Source organism: Oryx dammah, unplaced genomic scaffold (genome assembly GCF_014754425.2).
Source record: "Oryx dammah isolate SB20612 unplaced genomic scaffold, SCBI_Odam_1.1 HiC_scaffold_23, whole genome shotgun sequence".
NCBI classification, from domain to species: Eukaryota; Metazoa; Chordata; class Mammalia; order Artiodactyla; family Bovidae; genus Oryx; species Oryx dammah.
This window is the reverse complement of record NW_024070207.1, coordinates 124,607,418-124,630,947: the sequence shown is the minus strand read 5'-3', so window position 1 is coordinate 124,630,947 and position 23,530 is coordinate 124,607,418. Positions and strand designations below refer to the sequence as shown.

At 49.5% G+C, this 23,530-nt stretch overlaps 1 protein-coding gene across 1 annotated transcript in view; it reads left to right on the top strand.

Moving 5' to 3' along the window:
• SHROOM2 (shroom family member 2) overlaps window positions 1-23,530 on the top strand; it is a 147,110-nt gene that overhangs the window by 53,883 nt on the left and 69,697 nt on the right. Inside the window, exon 2 of the mRNA XM_040266489.1 lies at window positions 15,713-15,864. Within this exon, the coding sequence (XP_040122423.1) occupies window positions 15,713-15,864 (152 nt within the window). The remainder of the gene's footprint in view (window positions 1-15,712; window positions 15,865-23,530) is intronic.

The following is a 23,530-nucleotide window of genomic DNA, read 5'->3' as shown; positions in this document are numbered from 1 at the left end:
CCAAGCCGGGGGCACTTTTGTCCTTGTGTCCAGCAGTTCCTCTTCCTGCCTCTCGATGGCCTATCAGCTCCTGCAGGCTGTATTTCCGCTTTGAAAACTGAATGATTAAGTGGTTCCAGTCGTTCCGGTGCTCGAACACCTCCACTGCTCGTTTGCTTCAGGTGTCTGAGAACAGGGTTGGAATCGGGGGCAGGACTGTGTTCCCAGGCGGCTGGGGAGCCTGCTTGCGTTCACCCCGACTTGATAAGGCGTGAAACCAACCCTGAAAGGGGGCGTGGGCTGTGCCGTGTTCCTCCCATGGTAGAGGATGAAAGCGGGCTTTGGACGAGGGACCCTGCTGTCCCCCGCTGATGTCTTTTCCTCCCCTCCTCCTTTCGGTTTGCCCTTGCCAGAAGCATTGCCTGTCATGTTGTGAGACAGACTTTGGTATTGGAGGGTAAGTTACAGAGATAACCATTGGGCTTTGGCCTTCAGGAGACGAGAGTCTTGGACTGGGGCTGGTAGCTTAAGCAGAGAGCCGTCAACAGGGTTCAGGGGACTTGCCATGGTGGTCCCCTGGTTCGGACTCCGAGCTTCCACTGCAGGAAGCATGAGTTCAAAGCCTGGTCAGGGAACTAAGGTCCTGCATGCCACCTGTGGCCAAAAATAAATAAAAACGGGGGCGGGGGGTGGAGCAGAGAGTTTGGAGCCCCGAGTGGTAATGCAGCAGGGTATTCAGGAGGCTGGGAGGCGGCCACTCTGCTTCCAGAGTGGACGTGGTGTTGGGGGCCCAGGAGGGTTAGTGGAAGTGAGCCAGACATGGGGTGCAGGTGTGAGTAGAGGGGACCCCAGCCCAACACAGCCGGGAGGCAAGAAAGGACCATTTCTCTGGGGAGAAATGACAGACGCTTCTTAGTCGCTGGCCTGTGATGTTCGGGCAAAAGCTCATAATGTGCAGAGGCTTGCAAGGCTCAGTGGTAAAGAATTCGCCTGCCAATGCAAGAGACAGGGGTTCGATCCCTGGGTTGGAAAGACCCCCTTCTGGAGAAGGAAATGGCAACCCACTCCAGTGTTCTTGCCTGAAGAATCCCATGGACAGAGGAGCCTGGTGGGCTACGGTCCATGGGGGGTTGCAGAGTTGGACTCGGCTCAGTGACTTAGCACGCATGCATGGTGTCCAGAGCAAGGCGACAGTGGTTAGTTTCGCCTGGTCAATGGTGGGACTGGACTGAACACAGGGCCTCCACTCAGCCTGATGGCCAGCCTGTCTCCCGTTGCTGGTGGGAGATCTTTAATTTTGGGGGCCACGTTGCACGGCAGTGGCATGACTTGCGGGGTCCGGTTCCCTGACCAGGGGCGAACCAGTGCCTTTTGCGTCGGAAGCACGGGGTCTTCACCACTGGATCGCCAGGGGAGTTCTCGCAAGACATTCTGTGAGAGGCAGGAGGCTGCCGGCGTCCTGCCATGGTGGATGCGTCTTCACAGGGCAGGAAGGTCAAAAGGGCGTTTCGGAGCTGTCCCGTCTCCTGTTTGTGTGTTCCACTGAGGGTTGTCATGAGTGTGGCAGGCACTTTATCCTTTCTCAAGAGGAGGTTCCCAGTTGGGAATGATAGCTTTTGTCCCTAAGGGTATGTACTGCACAGTATCTGGGAACATTCCAGATGTTATTGGGGCGGTGGTGGGGGTGGGGGATGCCGCTGACATCCAGTGGGCAGAGACTAGGAATGGTGATCATAGACATCCTCCAGGTAAGGGACAGCCCCGTCACAGAGGAATATCCAGCCCTGAACATCACTGGTACCCGGGGGAGAAATGTGCTGAGGTATCCCAGTGTTCAGCTAGCCCATCCATATTTTATTTTATTTTATTATGTTTTTTAAAAATGTTTATCTATTTGGCTGCACCTGGGTGTTAGTTGCAGGGCACACAGGATCTTTGATCTTAGTTGTGAGATGTGGGACCTTGTTCCCTGACTGGGGATAAAACCCGGGGCCCCCTGCATTGAGAGCTTGGAGTCAGTCTTTGCCATTGGGCCAGCAGGGAAGTCTGTATCCCATGTTTTTTGTTTTTGTTGTTGGCTGGACATTTGGCTTATTTCTGTGTTTTAGCTGGTATGGGTGATGCTGGTGTGGTCATTCTTACACAGGTCTTTTGGTGAACACACAGGAGACTTGAAGGTTTTTCCACCTGTTTTCCCAACTGGTCATAGCAATTTTTGCATCTGCTCCATGGACAGAGGAGCCTGGCGGGCTACAGTCCATGGGGCTGGCAGAGTCAGACATGACTGAGCGACCAACAGAACAACAATAAACTGTGTATGAGAGTTGCTGGTGTTACAAGCAGCTCAGGTTTCCATCGGCAGGTGAAAGGATAAAGGGAACGCGGTGTCGACATACGATAGAATATTAGCATTAGAAAATGGATGCTCCACGTGACCTGCGGTCATGTGCGTGAACCTCAAGTGCTATAACCAGACCCAGAGGAGAGTCCGGTGGGACTCCACTTGCACACGGCATCCACAGGAGTCGGGTTCTGGAAACAGAAAGGCAGAACGGCTGTTGCCAAGGGCTGGGAGAAATGCTTGATGGATCTGGTGAATTCCTAGGGCTCACTTACACATCATGTAATTATAAAGACCGCTGCTGAACGGTACACTTAAAAATGGGCGACTCATCTTATTAAATAACAGCATCAGCAATTCCGTCTATGACTGTGGCATGCCCTGTCAGCTCCTTAGATAACTTCTTCCAAAGCAATGTTGTGTAGTTTTCAGGGTTCAAGTTTTACCCTCCTCTTTTTAATCAAATTTGGGCTTCCCTTGGCTCAGCTGGTTTAGAATCTGCCTGCACGGTGGGAGACCTGGGTTCGATCCCTGGGTTGGGAAGATTCCCCTGGAGAAGGGAAAGGCTACCCACTCCAGTATTCTGGCCTGGAGAATTTCCCATGGAGTGTATAGTCCATGCGGTCGCAAAAAGTTGGACACAACCGAGCAACTTTCACTCTCATCAAATTTATCACTGGAATGTCTATGCCCCTTCAGACTATTGTAAGTGAAATTGTTTTCTTCATTTTATTTTTGGGTTGTTTGTTCATAGTGTATAGAAAGTAAATAAGTTTCTCTATATTGAAAAAAATGGTGACAATAAATTTTGTGTGGGGTGGGCTAAAGTACAATTTTAAAAAACTTGTTGTCCACTCACTAAGTCGTGTCCAACTCTTTGCAACCCCACGGACAAAGACAGAAGGTGAAAGTGATGCAGAAGTGCCCAGTGGCCTCCAGTTTCTCTTCACCCCCTATCACTGCTTATCTTCCTACCAGGAGAGGCCCAGCTTCCCTGGCCTTCACCATCTCCCGGAGCTTGCTCAAACTCATGTCCATGGAGTCAGTGATGCCATCCAACCATCTCATCCTCTGTCGTCCCCTTCTCCTCCTGCCTTCAATCTTTCCCAGCGTCAAGGTCTTTTCCAATGAGTCGGCTCTTCACATCGGGTGATGCTTTTGAACTGTGGTGTTGGAGAAGACTCTTGAGAGTCCCTTGGACTGCAAGGAGATCCATCCAGTCCATCCTAAAGGAAATCAGCTTGCTGAAACTCATGTCCATTGAATCAGTGATGCCATCCAACCATTTCATCCTCTTTCGTCCCCTTCTCCTCCTGCCTTCAATCTTTCCCAGCATCAGAGTCTTTTCAATGAGTCGGCTCTTTGCATCAGATGGACAAAGGATTGGAGTTTCAGCTTTAGCGTCAGTCCTTCCAATGCATGTTCAGAACTGATCTCCTTTAGGATGGACTGGTTGGATCTCCTTGCTGTCCAAGGGACTCTCAAGAGTCTTCTCCGACACGACAGTTCAAAAGCATCAGTTCTTCAGTGCTCAGCCTTCTTTATGGTCCAACTCTCACATCCATGCATGACTGCTGGGAAAACCATAGCTTTTGCCTTCTATCCTTGGACAAAGTTTCCTTTGGACCCAATCTAATGAACCATATGGAAATAGAGTTTCTAGAAAACGTAGTCCCCCTTCTAACCAAGAGGACCCAGAGCTATGCCCAAGTTAGGAACACCTGACCTGTGCATATAGCACATACATCAGAGAGCCAACTGTGGAGAAGGCGTATTTGCTTTTTTCCCCTTTGCTCGATTGCAAAAACCACAGTCTGTAAACCATAACATCTTTTTCCTTGAATTAGTGGATAACTGCACAACAATGTTGTGTTAGTTTCTGCCGTACAACAGCTTGAGTCAGCCATGCGTGCGTGTGTGCTAAGTCACTTCAGGCGTGTCTGACTCTGCGACCCCATGGCCTGCAGCCCGCCAGGCTCCTCTGTCCATGGGATTCTCCAGGCAGGAATACCGGAGTGGGTTGCCCTGCCCTCCTCCAGGGGATCTTCTCCACCCAGGGATTGAACCCGTCTCTTATGTCTCCTATGTTGGCAGGTGGGTTCTTTACCACTAGTGCCACCTGAGAAGCCCGAATCAGCCATGAGCATACATATATAAACGACATTTTTTAGAGAGGTATTTGTGTCTTAGCCTGAGACCTTAAATTGCATTTGTGTTATGTGTGTGTTTCAAATGGGGGACGTGTGGTCTAGTTTCCACATAATCCATTTAGGTGAAACTCTTGTAAGACACCCCACCATTTGTGAATGGCGACCAGTTGTATTTTAGAAATTTTCTGTAAAGCTGAATAGTAGCTCATCACGGGTAAAAGTAACTGTAGGTTGAGAATAAATAGTAACAGCTTCTAGGATAACTGAACTTTGGGGTTTACTTTCCCCCCAAACGGTGTGGTATGAGGTTGACAATAAACTGAGCATCTAGGTTAACTGAACTTTGGGGTTTACTTCCCCCCCAAACAGTGTGGTATGCAAGCACTTAGAAACCAGTGTACCCAAATAGCTTTGGGGTGTTTGTAAACGGAGCAATCTCCCTTTGCCCCTTAAGTGTCTTGTTTCCTCATGTTATTGATTAGGAGTGGGAACCATTTGTCACGGAACTTGAGAGTCCAGGAGCCTCCCCTGGGTTGCAGTCCTGATTGGAATGCCAGCAAATTCTAAATAACGTGCTTTGTAAATAATACTTGCCTAAGACTCTGAATTTGCAACATATTTTCATAATTTGTCTCCCTTTTATTCTTCGCAAGGTCTTGGGTTGTCAGGCGGCCCCCCTCCCCAACTCTTGTCAGAATTGTTTTGAGTGGAAAACTGAGACCGAGAACAATAAAGTGGGCTTCCTTCTCCAGTTCTCTCCAGTCAGGCTTCCCTGCTGGGCTCAGATGGTGAAGAATCTGCCTGCCATACTGGAAACCTGGGTTCGATCCCTGAGTCGGGAAGATCCCCTGGGGGAGGAGGGCATGGCAACCCACTCCAGTATTCTTGCCTGGAGAATCCCCATGGACAGAGGACCCTGGCGGGCTATGATCCATGCAGTTGCAAAGAGTCGGACGTGACTGAGCCACGAACGCTTTCAGTTCTCCAACTTGCAGTGAAGTGGTAGGGCTCAGTCTGAAGTCCTAGCGCCTTCACCCTCATCTCTGTGAAAGCATCCCTGATCGTCAGCCCCTCTTCGAATCCTCTGGTCTGACTGCTTCCCGCTCTGTGATGCTGGGGCCCATGTATGCCTCCATCACTGTGCTTTTCACATGGAATTGTCTGTCCATCATGGTCCGGTTGGGAGGCAGAAAGCATGCAGTAATTGGAACAGGGACTGCTTAATAGAAAGCAGGCTTCCTGGCACTGGCCACATACCAACACGCCCCTTCCAGCTCGTCCGTTGGGTGGGGTTTTGTGGTTGCCATGGAGACCGGAAGACACCACCCTCACCCCCCAACAAAGCTTAAAATAATTTACCATATGGCTCTCTCGGTGCAGAAGTTTACCACCCCGGGTGTAAAGAATTACTATCAGCAGATGGTTCCTTATTATTAACTTAGTGAAGAATGATTAACTAAGTGCTCCTTGGGGTAAAGAGAGCTCTGAAGAGTACGGCAGTTGGAAGGAACAGTGACACCACTTCCGGGCTTGAGGCTGGTGACCTCTCTGATGCTGGCAAAGATTGAAGGCGGGGTGGGGAAGGGGACGACAGAGGATGAAGATGGTTGGATGGCATCACCAATGCGGCGGACGCGACTTTGAGCAAGCTCTGGGAGCTGGTGGTGGATAGGGAGGCCTGGCGCACCGCAGTCCATTGGTTTGAAAAGAGGCAAGACACGACTGAGCAACAGAACTGCAAGGAGATCCACCCAGTCCATCCTAAAAGATGTGAGTCGTGAATATTCTTTGGAAGGACTGATGCTGAAGCTGAAACTCCAATACTCTGGCCACCTGATACGAGGAACTGACTCCTTGGAAAAGACCCTGATACTGGGAAGGATTGAAGGTAGGAGGAGAAGGGGACAACAGAAGATGAGATGGTTGGATGGCATCACTGATTCAATGGACATGAGTTTGAGCAAGCTCTGGGAGATGGTGAAGGACAGGGCAGCCTGGCGTGCTGCAGCCCATGGGGTCGCAAAGAGTTGGACAGGACTGAGCTACTGAACAATTAATGCATTTGTTTTTGGCTGTGCTGGGTCTTCCTTGTTGCACAAGGGCTTTCTCTAGTCGCGGCAGGTAAGGGCTACCCAGTAGCTGAGGTGGGCTTCCCTGGTGGCTCAAACGGTAAAGAATCTGCCTGCAATTATGGAGACCTGAGTTCCATCCCTGGGTGGGGAAGATCCCCTGGAGGAGGGCATAGCATCCCACTTCAGTATTCTTGCCTGGAGAATCCCATGGACAGAAGAGCCTGGCGGGCTAGAATCCACGGGGTCGCAGAGTCGGAGATGACTGAGCAGCTCACATTGTCACTTTCCATTTGTCGTGCACAGGCTTATTGTGGTGGCTTCTCGTGTTGCAGAGCGTGGGCTCTAGGGCGCTAGGGCTGCCATACGGGCAGCACGTGGGCTCACTGCATGCGGCTCCCAGGCTCTATCTAGACCACAGGCTCAATAGTTGTGGCCCGTGGGACTAGTTACTCTGCAACGTGTGGGATTTTCCCAGACCAGGGATTGAACCTGTCTCCCCTCCACTGGCAAGCAATTCATATCTATTAGACCACCAGGGAAGATCCGCCCCCGCCCAGAAAAATTATGTTTCTTAAATGGTCTTCTTGAGCAGTCAGCATCTTCCCTGTTTCTCTGTGGACTTCTGGTTGCTAACTGCAGCCTCTGATGCCTCCAGGTCCTTCAGACTTCTCCTTGGCCTGCTCTGTCCATCAGCCTGGCTCTGTCCGCTTCTCTAGGCCACATCTGCCTTTCTTGGTCTTGGGGTCCCGTGTGATGTAGCCCTCACTTTGGCAATGAGTGGAGGGAGTGTGTTAGAATCTTCAGGGTGCATCCTTATGTTCTTATGTGCGGGACTAAATGCAGACTTGTTCATCTGAATATGAAATGTATGAGGTGGGTTTGGGGGTTTCTTCTTAGGCTTTTTTTGGGGGCATGTGGAGGTGGTTACCACTTTTCTTGTTTTTCGAGATAACATTTTGTCAAGCACGAGGAAAGTAATTTTCCTCTCTAATTGAAGTTTTATTGGTTGTTTTGAGGATTTGTACACAGTTCAGTGTGTACACCCTTCTTTTTTAAAAAATTAATTTATTTTAATTGGAGCCTAATTACTTTACAATATTGTAGTAGTTTTTGCCATACATTGACATGAATCAGCCATGGGTGTACATATGTCCCCCATCCTAAACCCCCCTTCCACCTCCCTCCCCATCCCATCCCTCTGGGTCATCCCAGTGCACCAGCCCCGAGCACCCTGTCTCATGCATCGAACCTGGACTGGCAATCTGTTTCACATATGGTAATATACATGTTTCAAGGTTATTCTCTCAAATCATCCCACCCTCGCCTTCTCCCACAGAGTCCAAAGGTCTGTTCTTTACATCTTTGTCTCTTTTGCTGTCTCACATATAGGGTCATCGTTACCATCTTTCTAAATTCCATATATATGCGTTAGTATACTGTATTGGTGTTTTTCTTTCTGACTTACTTCACTCTGTATAATAGGCTCCAGTTTCATCCACCTCATTAGAACTGATTCAAATGCATTCTTTTTAATAGCTGAGTAATATGCCATTGTGTATATGTGCCACAGCTTTCTTATCCAGTCGTCTGCTGATGGACATCTAGGTTGCTTCCATGTCCTAGCTATTGTAAACAGTGTACACCCTTCTTAATGTATGTACTGAACATCTAAAAAACTACATAGTTTCCTTTCTAAACTTCCTGGTGCTTCCCTGGTGGCTCAGACGGTAAACTGTCTGCCTGCAATGCGGGAGACCTGGGTTCAATCCCTGGTTTGGGAAGATCCCCTGGAGAAGGAAACGGCGACTCACTCTAGTACTCTTGCCTGGAAAATTCCATGGACTGAGGAGCCTGGTAGACTACAGCCCACGGGGTTGCAAAGAGTTGGAAACAATTGAGCGACTTCACTTTCCTTTCTAAACAGATATTCCAGTGACTTTCTAGCCTAAAATGCAGAAGCTACTTTTCCTTTGTGAAGTTGCTCAGTCGTGTCCGACTCTCTGCAACCCCATGGACTATAGCCTACCAGGCTCCTCCATCCATGGGATTTTCCAGGCAAGAGTACTGGAGTGGGTGCCATTTCCTTCTCCAGGGGATCTTTCCAACCCTAGGATTGAACCCAGGTCTCCTGCATTGCAGGCAGATGCTTTACCATTTAAGCCACCAAGAGGAACCAAATATTGATAGGCTGTGCCATCATATAGGGCCCATTAACTCATCGTTTAATATCGTAAGCACTGCATGCTCGATTTTCACTTTTTTGTGGCATGTTCATGGCACATTAAGGGAGATTGGAGTGTCATGATGTGGAACAAGAAAGCCAAGATCAAGGAGTGCTTTTCTTCGGGAAGTGATTCTACTAAAACCCCTGGGAGTCGAGGTCATTTTAAATGTTCAAGACATATTTTGTGCACAGTTGTGACACCAGATTGCCATTGAATATGTTTTGTGTTAAAAAAAATTACCCCCCATGAAATAGTCAGCTGATGCTCAGGACATGTGTGCTGTGCTAAGTTGCTTCAGTTGTGTCCAACTCTCTGCAACCCTGTGGACCATAGCCCGCTAGCCTCTTCTGTCCGTGGGATTCTCCACTCAACTACTTTGCCAACAAAGTCAATTACTTTGCCAACAAAGGCCCGTCTAGTCAAAGCTATGGTCTTCCCAATGGTCATGTACGGATGTGAGAGTTGGACTATAAAGAAAGCTGAGCGTCGAAGAATTGATGCTTTTGAACTGTGGTGTTGGAGAAGACTCTTGAGAGCCCCTTGGACTGCAAGGAGATCCAACTAGTCCATCCTGAAGGAAATCAGTCCTGAATATTCATTGGAAGGACTGATGCTGAAGGTGAAGCTCCAATCCTTTGGCCACCTGATGCAAAGAACTGACTCATTGGAAAAGACCCTGATGCTGGGAAAGATTGAAGGCAGGAGGAGAAGGGGATGACAGAGGATGAGATGGTTGGATGGCATCACCCACTCAGTGGACATTAGTTTGAGCAAGCTCCAGGAGCTGGTGATGGACAGGGAAGCCTGGCATGCTGCAGTCCATGGGAGTGTGAAGAATGGGAACTGAACTGAGAGTTCCTGGGAAGCTTGAATTCCACAGATGGCTGATAAGATACTCGCCGAGATTGTCCAAGGAGACAGAGACCAGTGATGAGAGTATGTGCAAGTCTGGATACACTTCAGTGAAGGTTTTTGATTTCCGCCCCCACCGCCCCCCCGCCCCGCTCAGGGATTCTCTGTTACCAAAGATGCGCTCTCTGATTGCTTTGCAATTGGATCCTCTTCCTGGATGACTCAGCTCTCTCTTCGGAGACAAGGGAACTCAGGAGGGTGACGGGGAGGTGACATCAGTGATTGTCCTGGCTCCTAGAAGCCAGTGCTGTCTTACGCTCTCCCCTGGATGGCTTTCTAGTCATAGCTGATAAGTCACGGGTATGATTCATGGCCTTTGAAATCCGATCCCGGACCTAAGCGTTCCTCCCCCTTCCACTCTGATCTCTGGTGGTTGCGACTTTCCCAGGCCATCAAAGCTCCATGTCTGAGCTCTGCTGCACAGCCCTTTCCTGCAGTGGCCCTTGATGTCCATCAGTGAACATGTCCCTCAGCCTGCCTTCCCAGCTGCCAGAGTCCTTGCTTACGTTCGTGTTCCTTGGCCTGTCTTGGTTTTAGCACGTGCAGCTGCTGATCTGTGATGTGTTCTGGGCAGGAGAGATGCTTTTTCCCAACTACCTAGAGGATGAAGCTGCTAGACACGCATTTGCTCGCATGATACAGGGTCACTCCCCTGCTTCTCTGCCCGGCCTTCTGGGACCCCCTCCCCCACCCTGCCCCACCACTGCCTCCAGGGTATCCTTCCAGCTTCTGAAACTCAAGGTCAAATTCCTCATCTTCCTCTTTCCAGCCTTATTTTCAAAGGCTTCCCTTGCCAGGGTGCTGCGCTTTCCAGGCTGACATTCTTCAGATGGGCCCAGGTCCTGACCCCTTCCCATGGAATGTCCACCGCCATCTCTGCTGGCCCTTTCAAGTTGCTATCTGGGGGTGAAGGTCTTTCATCTCCAGTCCCGAGCCCCTCCCCTCTCACCCCCATTGCCCTGACTCGGTCCCTTCCTGAGTGACTCCCGGCTCTCACGAGAATCAGGGTCCCCCCTGCCCTTGGTGGGTGTCATCTTCGATCATCTGTAACAACATCCGTTGGATGAAATACGAAAGCTTGCTTCCAAAAAGACTTCCATAGACTGGTTTTTGTTTTTCCCTTCCCTCCCTCTTGCTATTTCCAGAGTAAATGTTTCCATCAGGACAGCAAGGCACTCTGCTCATTTTTGGACACTTCGAAGCCCTAAAAACTCAACAGGAGTTTGGCAAACAGAATTCCATTGAATAATCCAAACTGGAATATTCGGCCTGGTGAGTGAGCTTGGGGCTTTCCTTCTGACCGGGGTACATGGACAGGCATCGTGGGTGGGTGTGGATTCCTTGGTCCTTGCCTGCCTGCCTTTTTGTAAAGGGAGTTGTTTTTTTTTTTTTCCTTAGCAAGGGACACTGAGAACTTTGCCCGGTGGTTGTAGAACAGGACTGCCCATTTGTGGCTTCTGCAGACGGTGCCCTCTGCAACTGGCAATGCCCGGCGCTCTCTTGACTGTTAAACAGAGGATGGCAATAAAAGGAGCATGCGTGTATGCAATGCACTATTCGTTCAAGGCATGACGACTCATGTGTAATGCACGATAGACTATACACAGCTGACAGGCAGAGCTGTATTCCTGGGACCCTAGGGCCAGCTTCAGGTCTGGGCCTCACCAGGTTCAAGCCTAATGAAGTCTTCCTCACGGGAGAAGCTCGATGGGGTCAAGAGTACAGACCCGAGGTCTTCAAAGCTGCCTAGTTTGCAGCTCTCTTTGCCATGAACATGAAAAACGTCGGACAAATGCTTTGTCTTGGCAAGGAAGCTGAGGCAGGCAGAGATACCCGGCTACTCTGTCTCCCAAACCTGGAGCCGTTTTGTTTTTGCTGGGAGTGTAGGTGGAGTGTGGTTTGGGCGAGGCAGACGGGCTGCCTTGGAATGCGGTCTTTGCGGCTGGAGCAGGAGCTGTTAAGTCTTTGCAGATGAAGGAAAGCAACCAGATGTGATTTGGGCTTTGGGGCAAGCCAGACCTTTGTTCAAAAATTTTTTCATTTATTTGGCTGAGCCAGATCTTCATTGAAGATCTTCCATCTTCATTGCAGTGTTCAGAATCTTTAGTTGTGGCATGTGGGATCTAGTTCCCTGACCGGGGATCGAACCCTGGGCACACTGCATTTGAGAGCTCAGAGTCTTAGCCACTGGACCTCCAGGCGAGTCCCTTAGCCAGACGTTAATGACAGCACTTTGAGAGAGTCTCACGTGCAAGGGTTTGTGGGGATGAGACGGAAAAGCTCACCAGGTCGTGGCTGAGTCGTTACAGGTGATGAGTTGCCTGTAGGAAGGGCTGCCTTCAGAACCTGTCCTAAGACCCTGCAGCTTCCTCCATCGTCATGGTTTCACCTAAAGGCTTTCTTGTGATGCTCAGATTCACCAGCTCTGTGTGTGTCTGGTTGTTGTCTCTTTGGGGACACCCACCCCTTCTTTCTCCTCCATCTCCTGCTCCTTCATCCTCTTCTGCCAGGCAGCCCAAGGGTTCTGTCCTCCGCTGTTTATGGGTCTGTTTTCTGTGTGGGCAGCCTCCATCCCTGCCTCTCCAATCTTTTAAGTTTCTTTCTCTGCTGTTCACTCCATCTTTTTCCCCGGGGACTCCCACCTCCCTCCCACCCCAGGTAACTGCCCACCAACCCTCGGATTGGACACAGCCCTTGGGCACCCCCAGCTGGGGCATGTTGAAACCTAAATTCTCCACCACATATCCTTCACCTTGGCTGTTTCTGGCTGAGTGTGTAATCTTGGCCGGGTGGAAGCTTATTAACGTTGGGATCTGTCATTACGTTGGGATTAAAAATCGTCTAGACTTGGAAACTGGTTGTTAGCCAAACGAATTGCTTCATAGTTCTGTTTGGAGTGGTCATTTTGTTCATTATGTTTTGTTTATGGTGTCAACTTGCAATAAATAATTACTCTGTTACCCCTAAGGAGGGGTTGAGTTGTCCTTGGGTGCAGGAGGAGAGACGGGTCCAAGTACCATGTGGTTTCATCCTTGAGCCTGTCAGTGGCTTCGTTTCCAGCTCTACAACCCCCAGAGGAGGGACGTTTCCTTGCTTTAGTGCCTGGTGAGGTTTGGAACTGATTTTCAGGTCAACCCTGGCATATAATGGGAGCGCAGAGAACTTGCAAAATTGTACCCTGGTATGCACATAAACAGTCATTTTTTTCACTAGTTTCCCTAGCAGTTTGTACAAAGAATGGCTTTTTGGTGTAGAACAGGGGTTGACAGCTTTTGTTTTTAAAGTAACAAGCCAAGTAGTAAATATTTTTGGCTTTATGGGCCCCAAACTATTCCATTCTCTCCTGTAGCAGTGTATAAACAAATGGGTGTGGTTGTATTCCAGTAAAATTTTATTTACCCAAAACAAAAACAAGACAGCTGGCTGGATTTTTTGCAGGGAGGGGGAGGGGAGGGCACCCCACCTGGCATGTGGGATCTTCCCTGGCCAGGGATGGGACCCGGGCCTCCTGCATTGGGAGCATGGAGTCTTAACCACTGGCCCACCAGGGAACTCCTAGCTGGCTAGATTTGATTCATGGGTCCTAGGGCCTCCCTGGTAGCTCAGCTGGTAAAGAATCCACCTGCAGTACAGGAGACCCCGATTCGATTCCTGGGTCGGGAAGATCCGCTGGAGAAGGGACAGGCTTCCCTGGTGGCTCAGACTGTAAAGAATCTGCCTGCAGTGCAGGAGACCTGGGTTCGATCCCTGGGTTGGGAAGATCCCCTGGAAGGTCCCCTGGAGGAGGGCATGGCAGCCCACTCCAGTATTCTGGCCTGGAGAATCCCATGGATGGGGAGCCTGGCGGGCTGCAGTCCATGGGGTAGCAGAGAGCTGGAGACGACTGAGCGACTAAGCATGGCACACAGTGTGCAGGACGCTGGTACAGAAAGTAGATTGGTTACTTGATGGCTTACTCGATGCTTATTACTATATGAGAAAAGCTGGGTTAAGGATTTCCAGATTGAAAATTCTCAGGATAAAAGTCGTAAAATCCTTTTAAGGAGTTGGTCAGTCCACTTGTGTACATATTGTGTGTAACTCTGAGGAGGAAGTATTTTACACACACGGGTTCGATCCCATGGTCAGGAACAGCTGAGACCTGTGGTCTTGCCACAGCTAAGACCCCATGCCACAGTGAAGACGGAAGATGGCACGTGTTGCAACTAAGACCCAGCACAGCGAAATAGATATTTTTTTTTAAAGCAGTCTAGCAGGTCCTCAAAATGTTTACCCTAGTTACCATATGACCCCGACATTCTACTCCTAGTTAGTTGTACACCCAAGGGAAATGAGGATGCATATTCACACACAAACATGTGTATACAAGTGTTCATGGGGCCCTGACAGCCAAATGTATGGATGTGACCGTTGGACTCTAAAGAAAGCTGAGCGCCGAAGAGTTGATGCTTTTGACCTGTGATGTTGGAGGAGACTCTTGAGAGTCCCTTGGACTGCAAAGAGATCCAACCAGTCCATCCTAAAGGAGATCAGTCCTGGGTGTTCATTGGAAGGAGTGATGCTGAAACTCCAGTACTTTGGCCACCTGATGTGGAGAACTGACTCATTGGAAAAGACCCTGATGCTGGGAAAGTCTGAAGGTGAGAGGAGAAGGGGACGACAGAGGATGAGATGGTTGGATGGCATCGCCGACTCAATGGACATGAGTTTGAGTAAACTCTGGGAGTGGGTGATGGACAGGGAGGCCTGGCATGCTGCAGCCCGTGGGGTGGCAAAGAGTCAGATACGACTGAGCTGCTGAGCTGAACTGACTGAATAGCCCAATAAGTAGAAACAAAGTAAATATATCCATCCCTGAAGAACAGATAAATGGAATGTGGTCGATCGGTAGGATGGAGTATCACTCAGTGATAAAAAGGAATGGAGTTCCGACACAGGGGTCAACACAGACGCGCCTGGAAAACACATCACGAGTGAAGGAAGCCAGACACAAAAGCCCATCTGTTGTATGACTGTGTATATCAAGTGTCCACAGTACGTATGTGTACATGTACACGTACATGGTTTCCGGGGAGGGCAGGAGAGTGACTGCTGACAGGCACGAGGTTTCTTCTGGGCTTAGGAAGCCTGTTCTCAGCTGGGTGGGTGGTGATGGTTGGACGACTCTGAGTACAGCTAACAGTCCATTCATTCGTGTGTACGTGGGTCGATTGCTGTGTATTTGACTTATAGCTAAATAGAGCTGTTACAGAAATTTGAAAAAAAAAAAAAAAACAGTGAAAGAAACCTGTTACAGAAAAAGTCCTAGGTGCAGGACTTTAAAAAAACATTTTATTTTTTTGGCTCCGGTGGGTCTTTTGTCGGTGCACGCGGGCTTTCTCCAGTCGTGGCAAGCACGGGCCCTGCCCGCTTGCGGCCTGTGGAAGTCTCGTCGCGACGGCTTCTCTTGTTGCAGAGCACGGGCTCTTGGGCGCACAGGCTCAGTAGTCGTGGCCCCCGGGCTCTGGAGCCCAGGCTCAGCGCTTGTCGTGCATGAGCTTACTTGCGCTGTGGGACGTGGACTCTTCCCTGACCAGGGATCTAACCCATGTCTCCTGCGTTGGCAGGCAGATTCTTTAACCACAGGACCCCCAGGGAAGCTCTAGGTGCAGGATTGATGGGTGAGACATAACTTGTCAGTAATTTTAAAACACCTATCTTTTTTTTTTTGGAGGAAGGAGATCCAGAGAGAAAGGGGTCCGTCTGGATCCCCTGTTTCTGGTGTGTTTTTGAGTGTCTGTGTACTCTGCTGCCCCTTCCGTAAAAGGTAGGCCTTGCAGATGCAGACTGGATGAGGGGTACAAACCAGGAGAAGGGTGCATCCCTGGTCTCCCACAGGGAATCGGGGCCCAAGCTGGATCCCTTCACTCCTGGGTCGTCCGAGAACTGGTGGGTGGCACGGAGCTGTCACCAACACATCCTCCTGTCTGCGTCCTGGGGATTGGTTTGCTCATTCGGTGCGGGGAGCTCATGGACCCTCTTTCTCCATTGTAGGTTGAAGAAGGCAGCAAAGCCGCGGCCGTGGACAAACTGCTGGCCGGAGACGAGATCGTGGGCATCAATGATGTGGGTCTGTCCGGGTTTAGACAGGAGGCCATCTGCCTGGTGAAGGGGTCGCATAAGACCCTGAAGCTGGTGGTGAAAAGGTAAGACCTGGGCTTCAAGCCTTGTTTACGAACAGAGATGAGCAGGCCGTCAAAGCGTGGAGTCTGTTGGCTGCCCTATGTCAACTGTGACAGTCCCGATGTGGACATGTGTGTGTGTTGTGTGTCTGTGTCTGTGCATACATGTGTGAGCGTGTACACTTGGGAAGTATACACTTAGGAAGTACATGAGTGATTCATCTCTTGGCCAAGGATGAATCCAACATCGCAAATTTGAAAGATTTCCTTTTCTTCTTTGTTTTACTTAGTTTTATGTTGGAGTATAGTTAACTTAGCTAAAGCTCCGATACTTTGGCCACCTGATGCAAACGGCTGACTCTTTGGAAAAGACAGCAAATTGAATCAGTTATACATACATACATGTATATATATACACACAGACTCTTTTTTAGATTCTTTTCCTGTGCTTGTCACATAGTATTGAGCAGAGTTCCTGGTAACGGTCAGTTCTTACAAGATTCCTTCTTTCATTACTGCTGAGTGTTAATTTTTGACTTATGAAGTGATTTTGATTCCTTAAGTCTTATCCCTGGCAATAGCTGATTCTCTAAATGAAGCAAAGTGTCATGGCCCATTTTTAACACAAGGTGGCAGGCTACCGGATTTTCAGGTCTCATGCTAACGTGGAGTGATGTTTGCGGACATCCAGGTGTTTCTAGCACTGTACTGAGCTCTGGGGCAGGCAAGTGTACTTGCATAGAAAGCAGATTGTGAATAGGAGTTGGGATAATTTGAGGGGGTCAGAGAGTGAAATTGGGGACCTGATGCTTTTACATGTAGGAACTAGAACAGTACAGCTGGGCAGCTCAGAGGCATTGGTGATTGTTTTGGGCCACGCTGGCTACAAAGCTTCCTGGCTTCCCTGGTGGCTCAGCTGGTAAAGAATCTGCCTGCAGTGCAGCAGACCATGGTTCGATTCCTGGGTTGGGAAGATCCCCTGGAGAAGGAAACGGCTACCCACTCCAGTATTCGTGCCTAGAGCATTCCATGGAATTCTTGCAAGATCTTAGTTCCCTGACGAGAGATCAGACTCAAGGCCCCCAAGTAATGGAGCCAGAGTCTTAACCACTGAACAGCCAAGAAATTCCTGTGACTGCTTTTATATAGAGAAATAATCCTCCACTTGGTATTTCACAGTTGGCTCATTCACAGTACAGTGTTGACCTGCCTTTTTAAAAAAGAATTAGTCCAGTCTTTTCCAAGATTGGCTGTAAATTTAAAAAAGTAAATTGACCTCCCCTCGCACTTCAGTTTTTAGTACAGACTTGAAGACATATCCCAAAGGGTTTTTGGGGGGGAACCAAAATAGCATCCACGGAGGAGGTTCAGAAAGTGAAGAAGGAAAAAGTTTTGTTCTTTGCCGCATTAACGGAGTAGCCTCATTGTTCCGTGGAATAGGCGATTGTCCTAGTAAATCAGGAAACTAGTGTCCCGGCGTGGCTGTTTCTGAGCCCTTTGGGGTGGAAGGGACGTGAGAGATGCTGTCGTGGTGTAGCATTTCTTTGGGGTCACCTCATCAACCTCTGCACTTTTAAAGAGGAGAAGCCTTTGGGGTTCGGTGTGGTGTGTTCCCAGGGGTCAGCAGCAGGTTTGGTCCCCTGGAAGCAGTCAGCTGCATTGACCTCAAAGGGTTTTACGCAGTGCCCCCAAAGGGTTTGCTCACTGCGCAGTGGTCAAAACAAGCACTCTTTAGGGGTGGCTGCTGGAGTACCAGCTACAGTTTTCTCCAAGTGTGATTTTTTTATTCTGCATTTATCAGTACTGAGAGTGACACGTGCACGTGGGAAAACATTTCACTTTTCATGTCATGTTTATTTTATTTTTATTTATTTGGGTGTGCCAGGTCTTAGTTGTGGTACCTGGGATCTAGTTCCCTGACCAGGGCTGGAACTCCTGGCGCGCTGCATTCAGGGCGCAGTTTCTTAGCCACGGGACCACCAGGCAAGTCCCAATATTCACTTGCAAAAGGGAATTGCATGGAATCCATCAGCCTTTCTCCCACCCCAACTCCATCCCCTCGTTTTGCCTCTCTGGAGAGCTGCCGTGTCAGTACTACGCTCTTAGGTTTCCTTTTAGAAACAGGTGCTTGTGTGTTTACAGATGAAAGTGGAGTTTGTTCCACGTTGAGCACCCTGAGGTCTGACTCATGACTTGTCCTAACGACCCCATGATGCTCCGAGGTCTGGATGGTCCACCGTGTGGTAACAGATCTCTCTGCATAGACGTTTATGGTACTTCCGGAGTATTTGTGTAGCAAGCAGACAGTGCTGTGCTGTGACGCCTTTGTACCCAAGTCTGCATGTGTGTAAGTCATCGTGGTCCATTCCTCGCCTGGGAGGTTTTGAATCAGAAAGTACGTGCCGTGTGAAGTTTGTTTTCACAGCTTTTGTGTATGGGATAGGTGACAGATGCTTTTATTGCTTGAAATAGGCATTTCTGTCCAGTGGACAGAAAGGGTGGGACACCCTTGCACATGTTCAGAAGCTTGTTCTGAATTCGAGGAACATATGTAAGGGTCTGAAAACAAGACGATCTGAGTTCTGTTCGGAGCACAAGCTGTGAGAACTGGTGGTGGGAGGATGGAGAGGAGGCCTGGGGGCCTGCTTGCTGGTGGGGACAAGTGGGTATCTAAAGACCCATGGGAACACGGTCAGATTTGGACTCTGAAGGGTAGAGGGGAGCCTCCAGTGTAGACTCTCTTTTGCATTCTGCATACCCAGGTTCTCTTTAAGTGACGGGTGTCCAGAATGATTATCTAGTTTGGAAGGGCTTAGTAATCTAAGTAACGTGGAGAAAGAAATGGCAACCCACTCCAGTATTCTGGGCTGGAGAATCCCATGGACAGAGGAGCCTGGAGGGCTACAGTCCATGGGGTCGAAAAGACTCAGAGGCAACTGAGTGACTGAGCTTAGGAATGTAAGTAACATAACATGTATAACACGTTATAAAACCAAAACAAGTGGTTGGTTCAGATGCTTTTTTTAAAAAAAAAACACACACTTTGAATAACAAGCTTAGATATTTTTAAAAATTTTAAGTCATTTTATATTAAATTTTAATGCTGTGTGTAGGTATTATTTGGGCTTCCCAGGTGGCTCAGTGGTAAAGAATCCGCCTGCCAATGCAGCAGACATGGGTCCGATCCCTGGGTTGGAAAGATCCCCTGGAGGAGGAAGTGGCAACCCACTCCAGTATTCTTGCCTGCAGAATCCCATGGACAGAGGAGCCTGGTGGGCTACAGTCCATGGGGTCGCAAAGAGTTGGACACGACTGAGTGACAGAGCACACACACAGGGAGGTGTTATTTTGCCTATTGGAAAACTCTGAAATGGATTTTGCCCAGAAATATGAATAAAATTTTATAAACTGGTGAATTTTACAAACCAGGGAGCTAGTTAATATTAGAATCTGTTACGGTCACCTGGCACATGGTGAATTCCTGCTTTAAATCCTGACGATGCACATAGTTCAGTTCAGTTGCTCAGTCGTGTCCGACTCTTTGCGACCCCATGAATCGCAGCACGCCAGGGCTCCCTGTCCATCACCAACTCCCGGAATTCACTCAAACTAATGTCCATCGACTCAGTGATGCCATCCAGCCATCTCATCCTCTGTTGTCCCCTTCTCCTCCTGCCCCCAATCCCTCCCAGCATCAAGGTCTTTTCCAATGAGTCAGCTCTTCCCATGAGGTGGCCCAAGTATTGGAGTTTCAGCTTTAGCATCAGTCCTTCCAATGAACACCCAGGACTGATCTCCTTTAGGATGGACTGACTGGACCTCCTTGCAGTCCAAGGGACTCTCAAGACTCTTCTCAAACAGCACAGTTCAAAAGCATCAATTCTTAGGTGCTCAGCTTTCTTTACAGTCCAACTCTCACATCCATACATGACCACTGGAAAAACCATAGCCTTGACTAGACAGACCTTTGTTGGCAAAGTAATGTCTCTGCTTTTGAATATGCTATCTAGGTTGGTCATAACTTTCCTTCCAAGGAGTAAGCGTCTTTTAATTTTATGGCTGCAGTCACCATCTGCAGTGATTTTGGAGCCCCCAAAAATAAAGTCTGACACTGTTTCCATTGTTTCCCCATCTATTTCCCATGAAGTGATGGGACCAGATGCCATGATCTTTGGTTTCTGAATGTTGAGCTTTAAGCCAACTTTTCACTCTCCTCTTTCACTTTCATCAAGAGGCTATTTAGTTCCTCTTCACTTTGCCATAAGGGTGGTGTCATCTGCATATCTGAAGTTATTGATATTTCTTCCGGCAATCTTGATTCCAGCTTGTGCTTCTTCCAGCCCAGCGTTTCTCATGATGTACTCTGCATAGAAGTTAAATAAGCAGGGTGACAATATACAGCCTTGACGTACTCCTTTTCCTATTTGGAACGAGTCTGTTGTTCCATGTCCAGTTCTAACTGTTGCTTTCTGACCTGCATACAGGTTTCTCAAGAGGCAGGTCAGGTGGTCTGGTATTCCCATCTCTTTCAGAATTTTCCACAGTTGATTGTGATTCACACAGTCAAAGGCTTTGGCATAGTCAATAAAGCAGAAATAGATGTTTTTCTGGAACTCTCTTGCTTTTTCCATGATCCAGCGGATGTTGGCAATTTGATCTCTGGTTCCTCTGCCTTTTACAAAACCAGCTTGAACATCTGGAAGTTCACGGTTCATGTATTGCTGAAGCCTGGCTTGGAGAATTTTGAGCATTACTTTACTAGCGTGTGAGATGATGCACATTGTAAGGACTTTTAAAACTCCAAACTAAGTTATATTTTTAAATTAATTTTTTTTTTTTTGTTTGGCTGTGCCAGGTGTTAGTCTCAGCATGTCCCCTGACCAGGAATTGAACCTGGGCCCCCTGCATTGGGAGCATGGAGTCTTAGCCACTAGGTATACCCAGGAAGTCCTGTGAGTGCTTTTAAAATTGAGTTCTTAAATCAATAACATGTATCCTTCTCTGCTTGATCACTCAGTCATGTCTGACTGTTTGCTACCCCATGGACTCTAGCCCGCCAGGCTCCTTAGTCATGGGATTCTGTAGGCGAGAATACTGCAGTGGGTTGCTGTTCCTTTCTCCAGGATCTTCCCGACCCAGAGAGTGAAGCCGAGTGTCCTGTGTCTCCTGCACTGGCAGGTAGATTCTTTACCACTGCACCGCCTGGGAAGCCCGTATCCTTCGCTGTCTAATCTCCCCATTCTCCTCTGTCTCCATCCCTAGGCAATCACTAATCTGACTTGTAGGTCTGAGAAGAGCAGTTTTCTAGTGTGTTATGCCTGAGGCTTCCCTGGTGCCTCAGTCAGGTAAAGAGACCGCCTGCAATGCAGGAGACCCGGATTCCATGTAGAACTCCACAATAGATCACATAGTTGTTTTTTTTTCTTTTAAGTGATTATAAAGGCACTCTGCAGTGAGTTCGTTGCTTGAGCCACCAGCGCACAAGTAATCCAATGCTGGAGGTTGCCCAGATGGCAGGGGCGCGTCCTTAACCCTTAAGTGCCTAACCACCCCAGGCACCTTAAGAAAAAGGCGGCTTTTCTGATAAAGACTGAGGACAGCTTAGGGTCCTGATGGTGAGAGTAGCCAGTGCAGCTTGGGTTGTTCTGGGAGGTTCTGCGGAAAGCGATGTATGCAGCTCAAGGTGAAACAGGCTTTGTGAGCAGCGTGGGCAGTTTTTTCTGGTTGGTTGGTTTGGTCTTGTTTTTCGTTTTCTTTTGAGGGAGGGGCTATGCTAGGTCTTCGCTGTTGCACAGGCCTCTGGTGGTGGGGAGCTGGGGGGCGGTGGTCTACTCTGTTTGCAGTGCGTGCACTTCTCATTGCGGTGGCCTGTGTTGTTCCGGAGCATAGGCTCAGTAGTGGTCACACGTGGGCTTGGTTGCTCCGAGGCCTGGGGCATCTTCCCGGACCAGGGATCGAATGTGCGTCCCCTGCATTGCCAAGGCAGATGATTCTTCACCACTGGACCACCAGGGCAGTCCCAAAGTGGGAATTGTGGTTGACATACTTCCCTCCCGCTGGTGATGTCTGCTGGTTGTGTTTGTCTTTCTCGTCCTTGCCTAGAGTCACAAAGTGGAGCCATCTGGTTTCTTAGGCCCCGCATATCTTGTCATCATTTAGAAGCCAGGGCCCAGAAGGCAGTGCCTCGGGGGACCAGAACCCTGATCACTGTCTGTCTGCAGCCAAGCTTCTTTCCTGGACGGATGAGAGCCAGCACTGCCTCCCTCCCAGGGTCGTGTGTCAGGGAACAAAGAAGGGTCACAGGAGCCCCATAGGTGCACATACGTCCTCCTCTGAGATGCCCAGGCTCATCCTGGCATCTGCCTGGAGTCAGGACTCGGGGAGCAGGAGGAGGCGCTGCCTACCTCCTGGGCGCTTTGTTGTTCCCTCTTTCTTAGCCAAGGAACTGCTGCATACAGGGAAGTTCAGGCGGATGTGGGAACGTCTCCTGGTCTGTCTTCGGTACACCTGTCTTTCCCGCCCTGGAGATCCTGATGGGCAGGTGTGGGAGGGTTATGGGCAGTGGTATTTCCTTGAGGGCTGCCTGTATTTCCCAGAGGGCCCCTGGTATTTCCCTGAGGGCCGCTGGCTGTTTTGCTGGGCGGCCACCGAGGTCATGCCACTGGCTTAAGCAAATGCGCTTGGAAAAGGTTAAGACCCAAAACTGGGTCACTTGTGGCATTTTCCAGATTAACGGGGGTGTCCGTAAGCCCCTTGCTGTTGGAGACGCTGATAGAGACTCGCTGAGGAATGAGGAGTTCTCAGCAGTGCTGGGTTCAGGCTGTGTCTGCTGGGTGCTGTCAAACATGCATTAAAAACCTCTGCGTGCATAGCGCCCGAACCTCATCCACGGTCCTCCACTCCGGGCAATTGACCATATGTTTAGCTCCCTTTTAGGAATACATGGAATTTCAATCACCGTATGGAAATTTTCTTCTAAGTATCATGCTATAAACTATACCTTGACGCTTGGAATGGCTCTTTTGGTCCTTCTGCCACATTTATCTGGTGAATATGAATCTTGTTTACAGTGAGCCTCGCCTGCCACTTCATCTTTCATCTCACTCTCGAGTGGTCTGCCCGCTGCTGTGAGCCGTTTGGCCGGGACTGCACTGTCCATAAGGCAGATTCTTTGTTCCTTTCTGCCTCTTTGCCGGAAGCCTTAAAGCCTCTGTGACTCTGATTCCAGGCTAAGCTCACATTCAGGAGCATATTAACACCCAGGGATGCAGGCTTTTGCTGCAGGAGGTGGTGAGGGTTAGCCGGACGCTGTGGCATAGTGACGCATTTAAAGAAGGCAGGTGTCCGCTCCAGTGACAGCACGCACGCCTGCTTGGAGCAGGTTTCCTGCCACATGTGTAGGTTTCTCCACAGCCCTGAGGTGCAGTGTCCGGCCTCCCATCTGCCTCTGGCTCCTCGGAGCTGTCCTGAGCAGGCTGCTCTGTGCGTGGCCCCAGCAGTGATGAGTGGAGATGCTCCTGAAGCTGCCAGAGGAGAGCGGTGGCTAGGACTGGGCAGGTTGTGTCTCCCCCTCCCCATCCCTCCTCCCCCCACCTCCCTTCTCCCCCTCCCCTTTCTCCCCTCCCCCTCCCCCTTCTCCCTCTCCCCCTCCTCCCCCTTCTCCCCCTCCTCCCCTTCTTCCCAGCCCCCC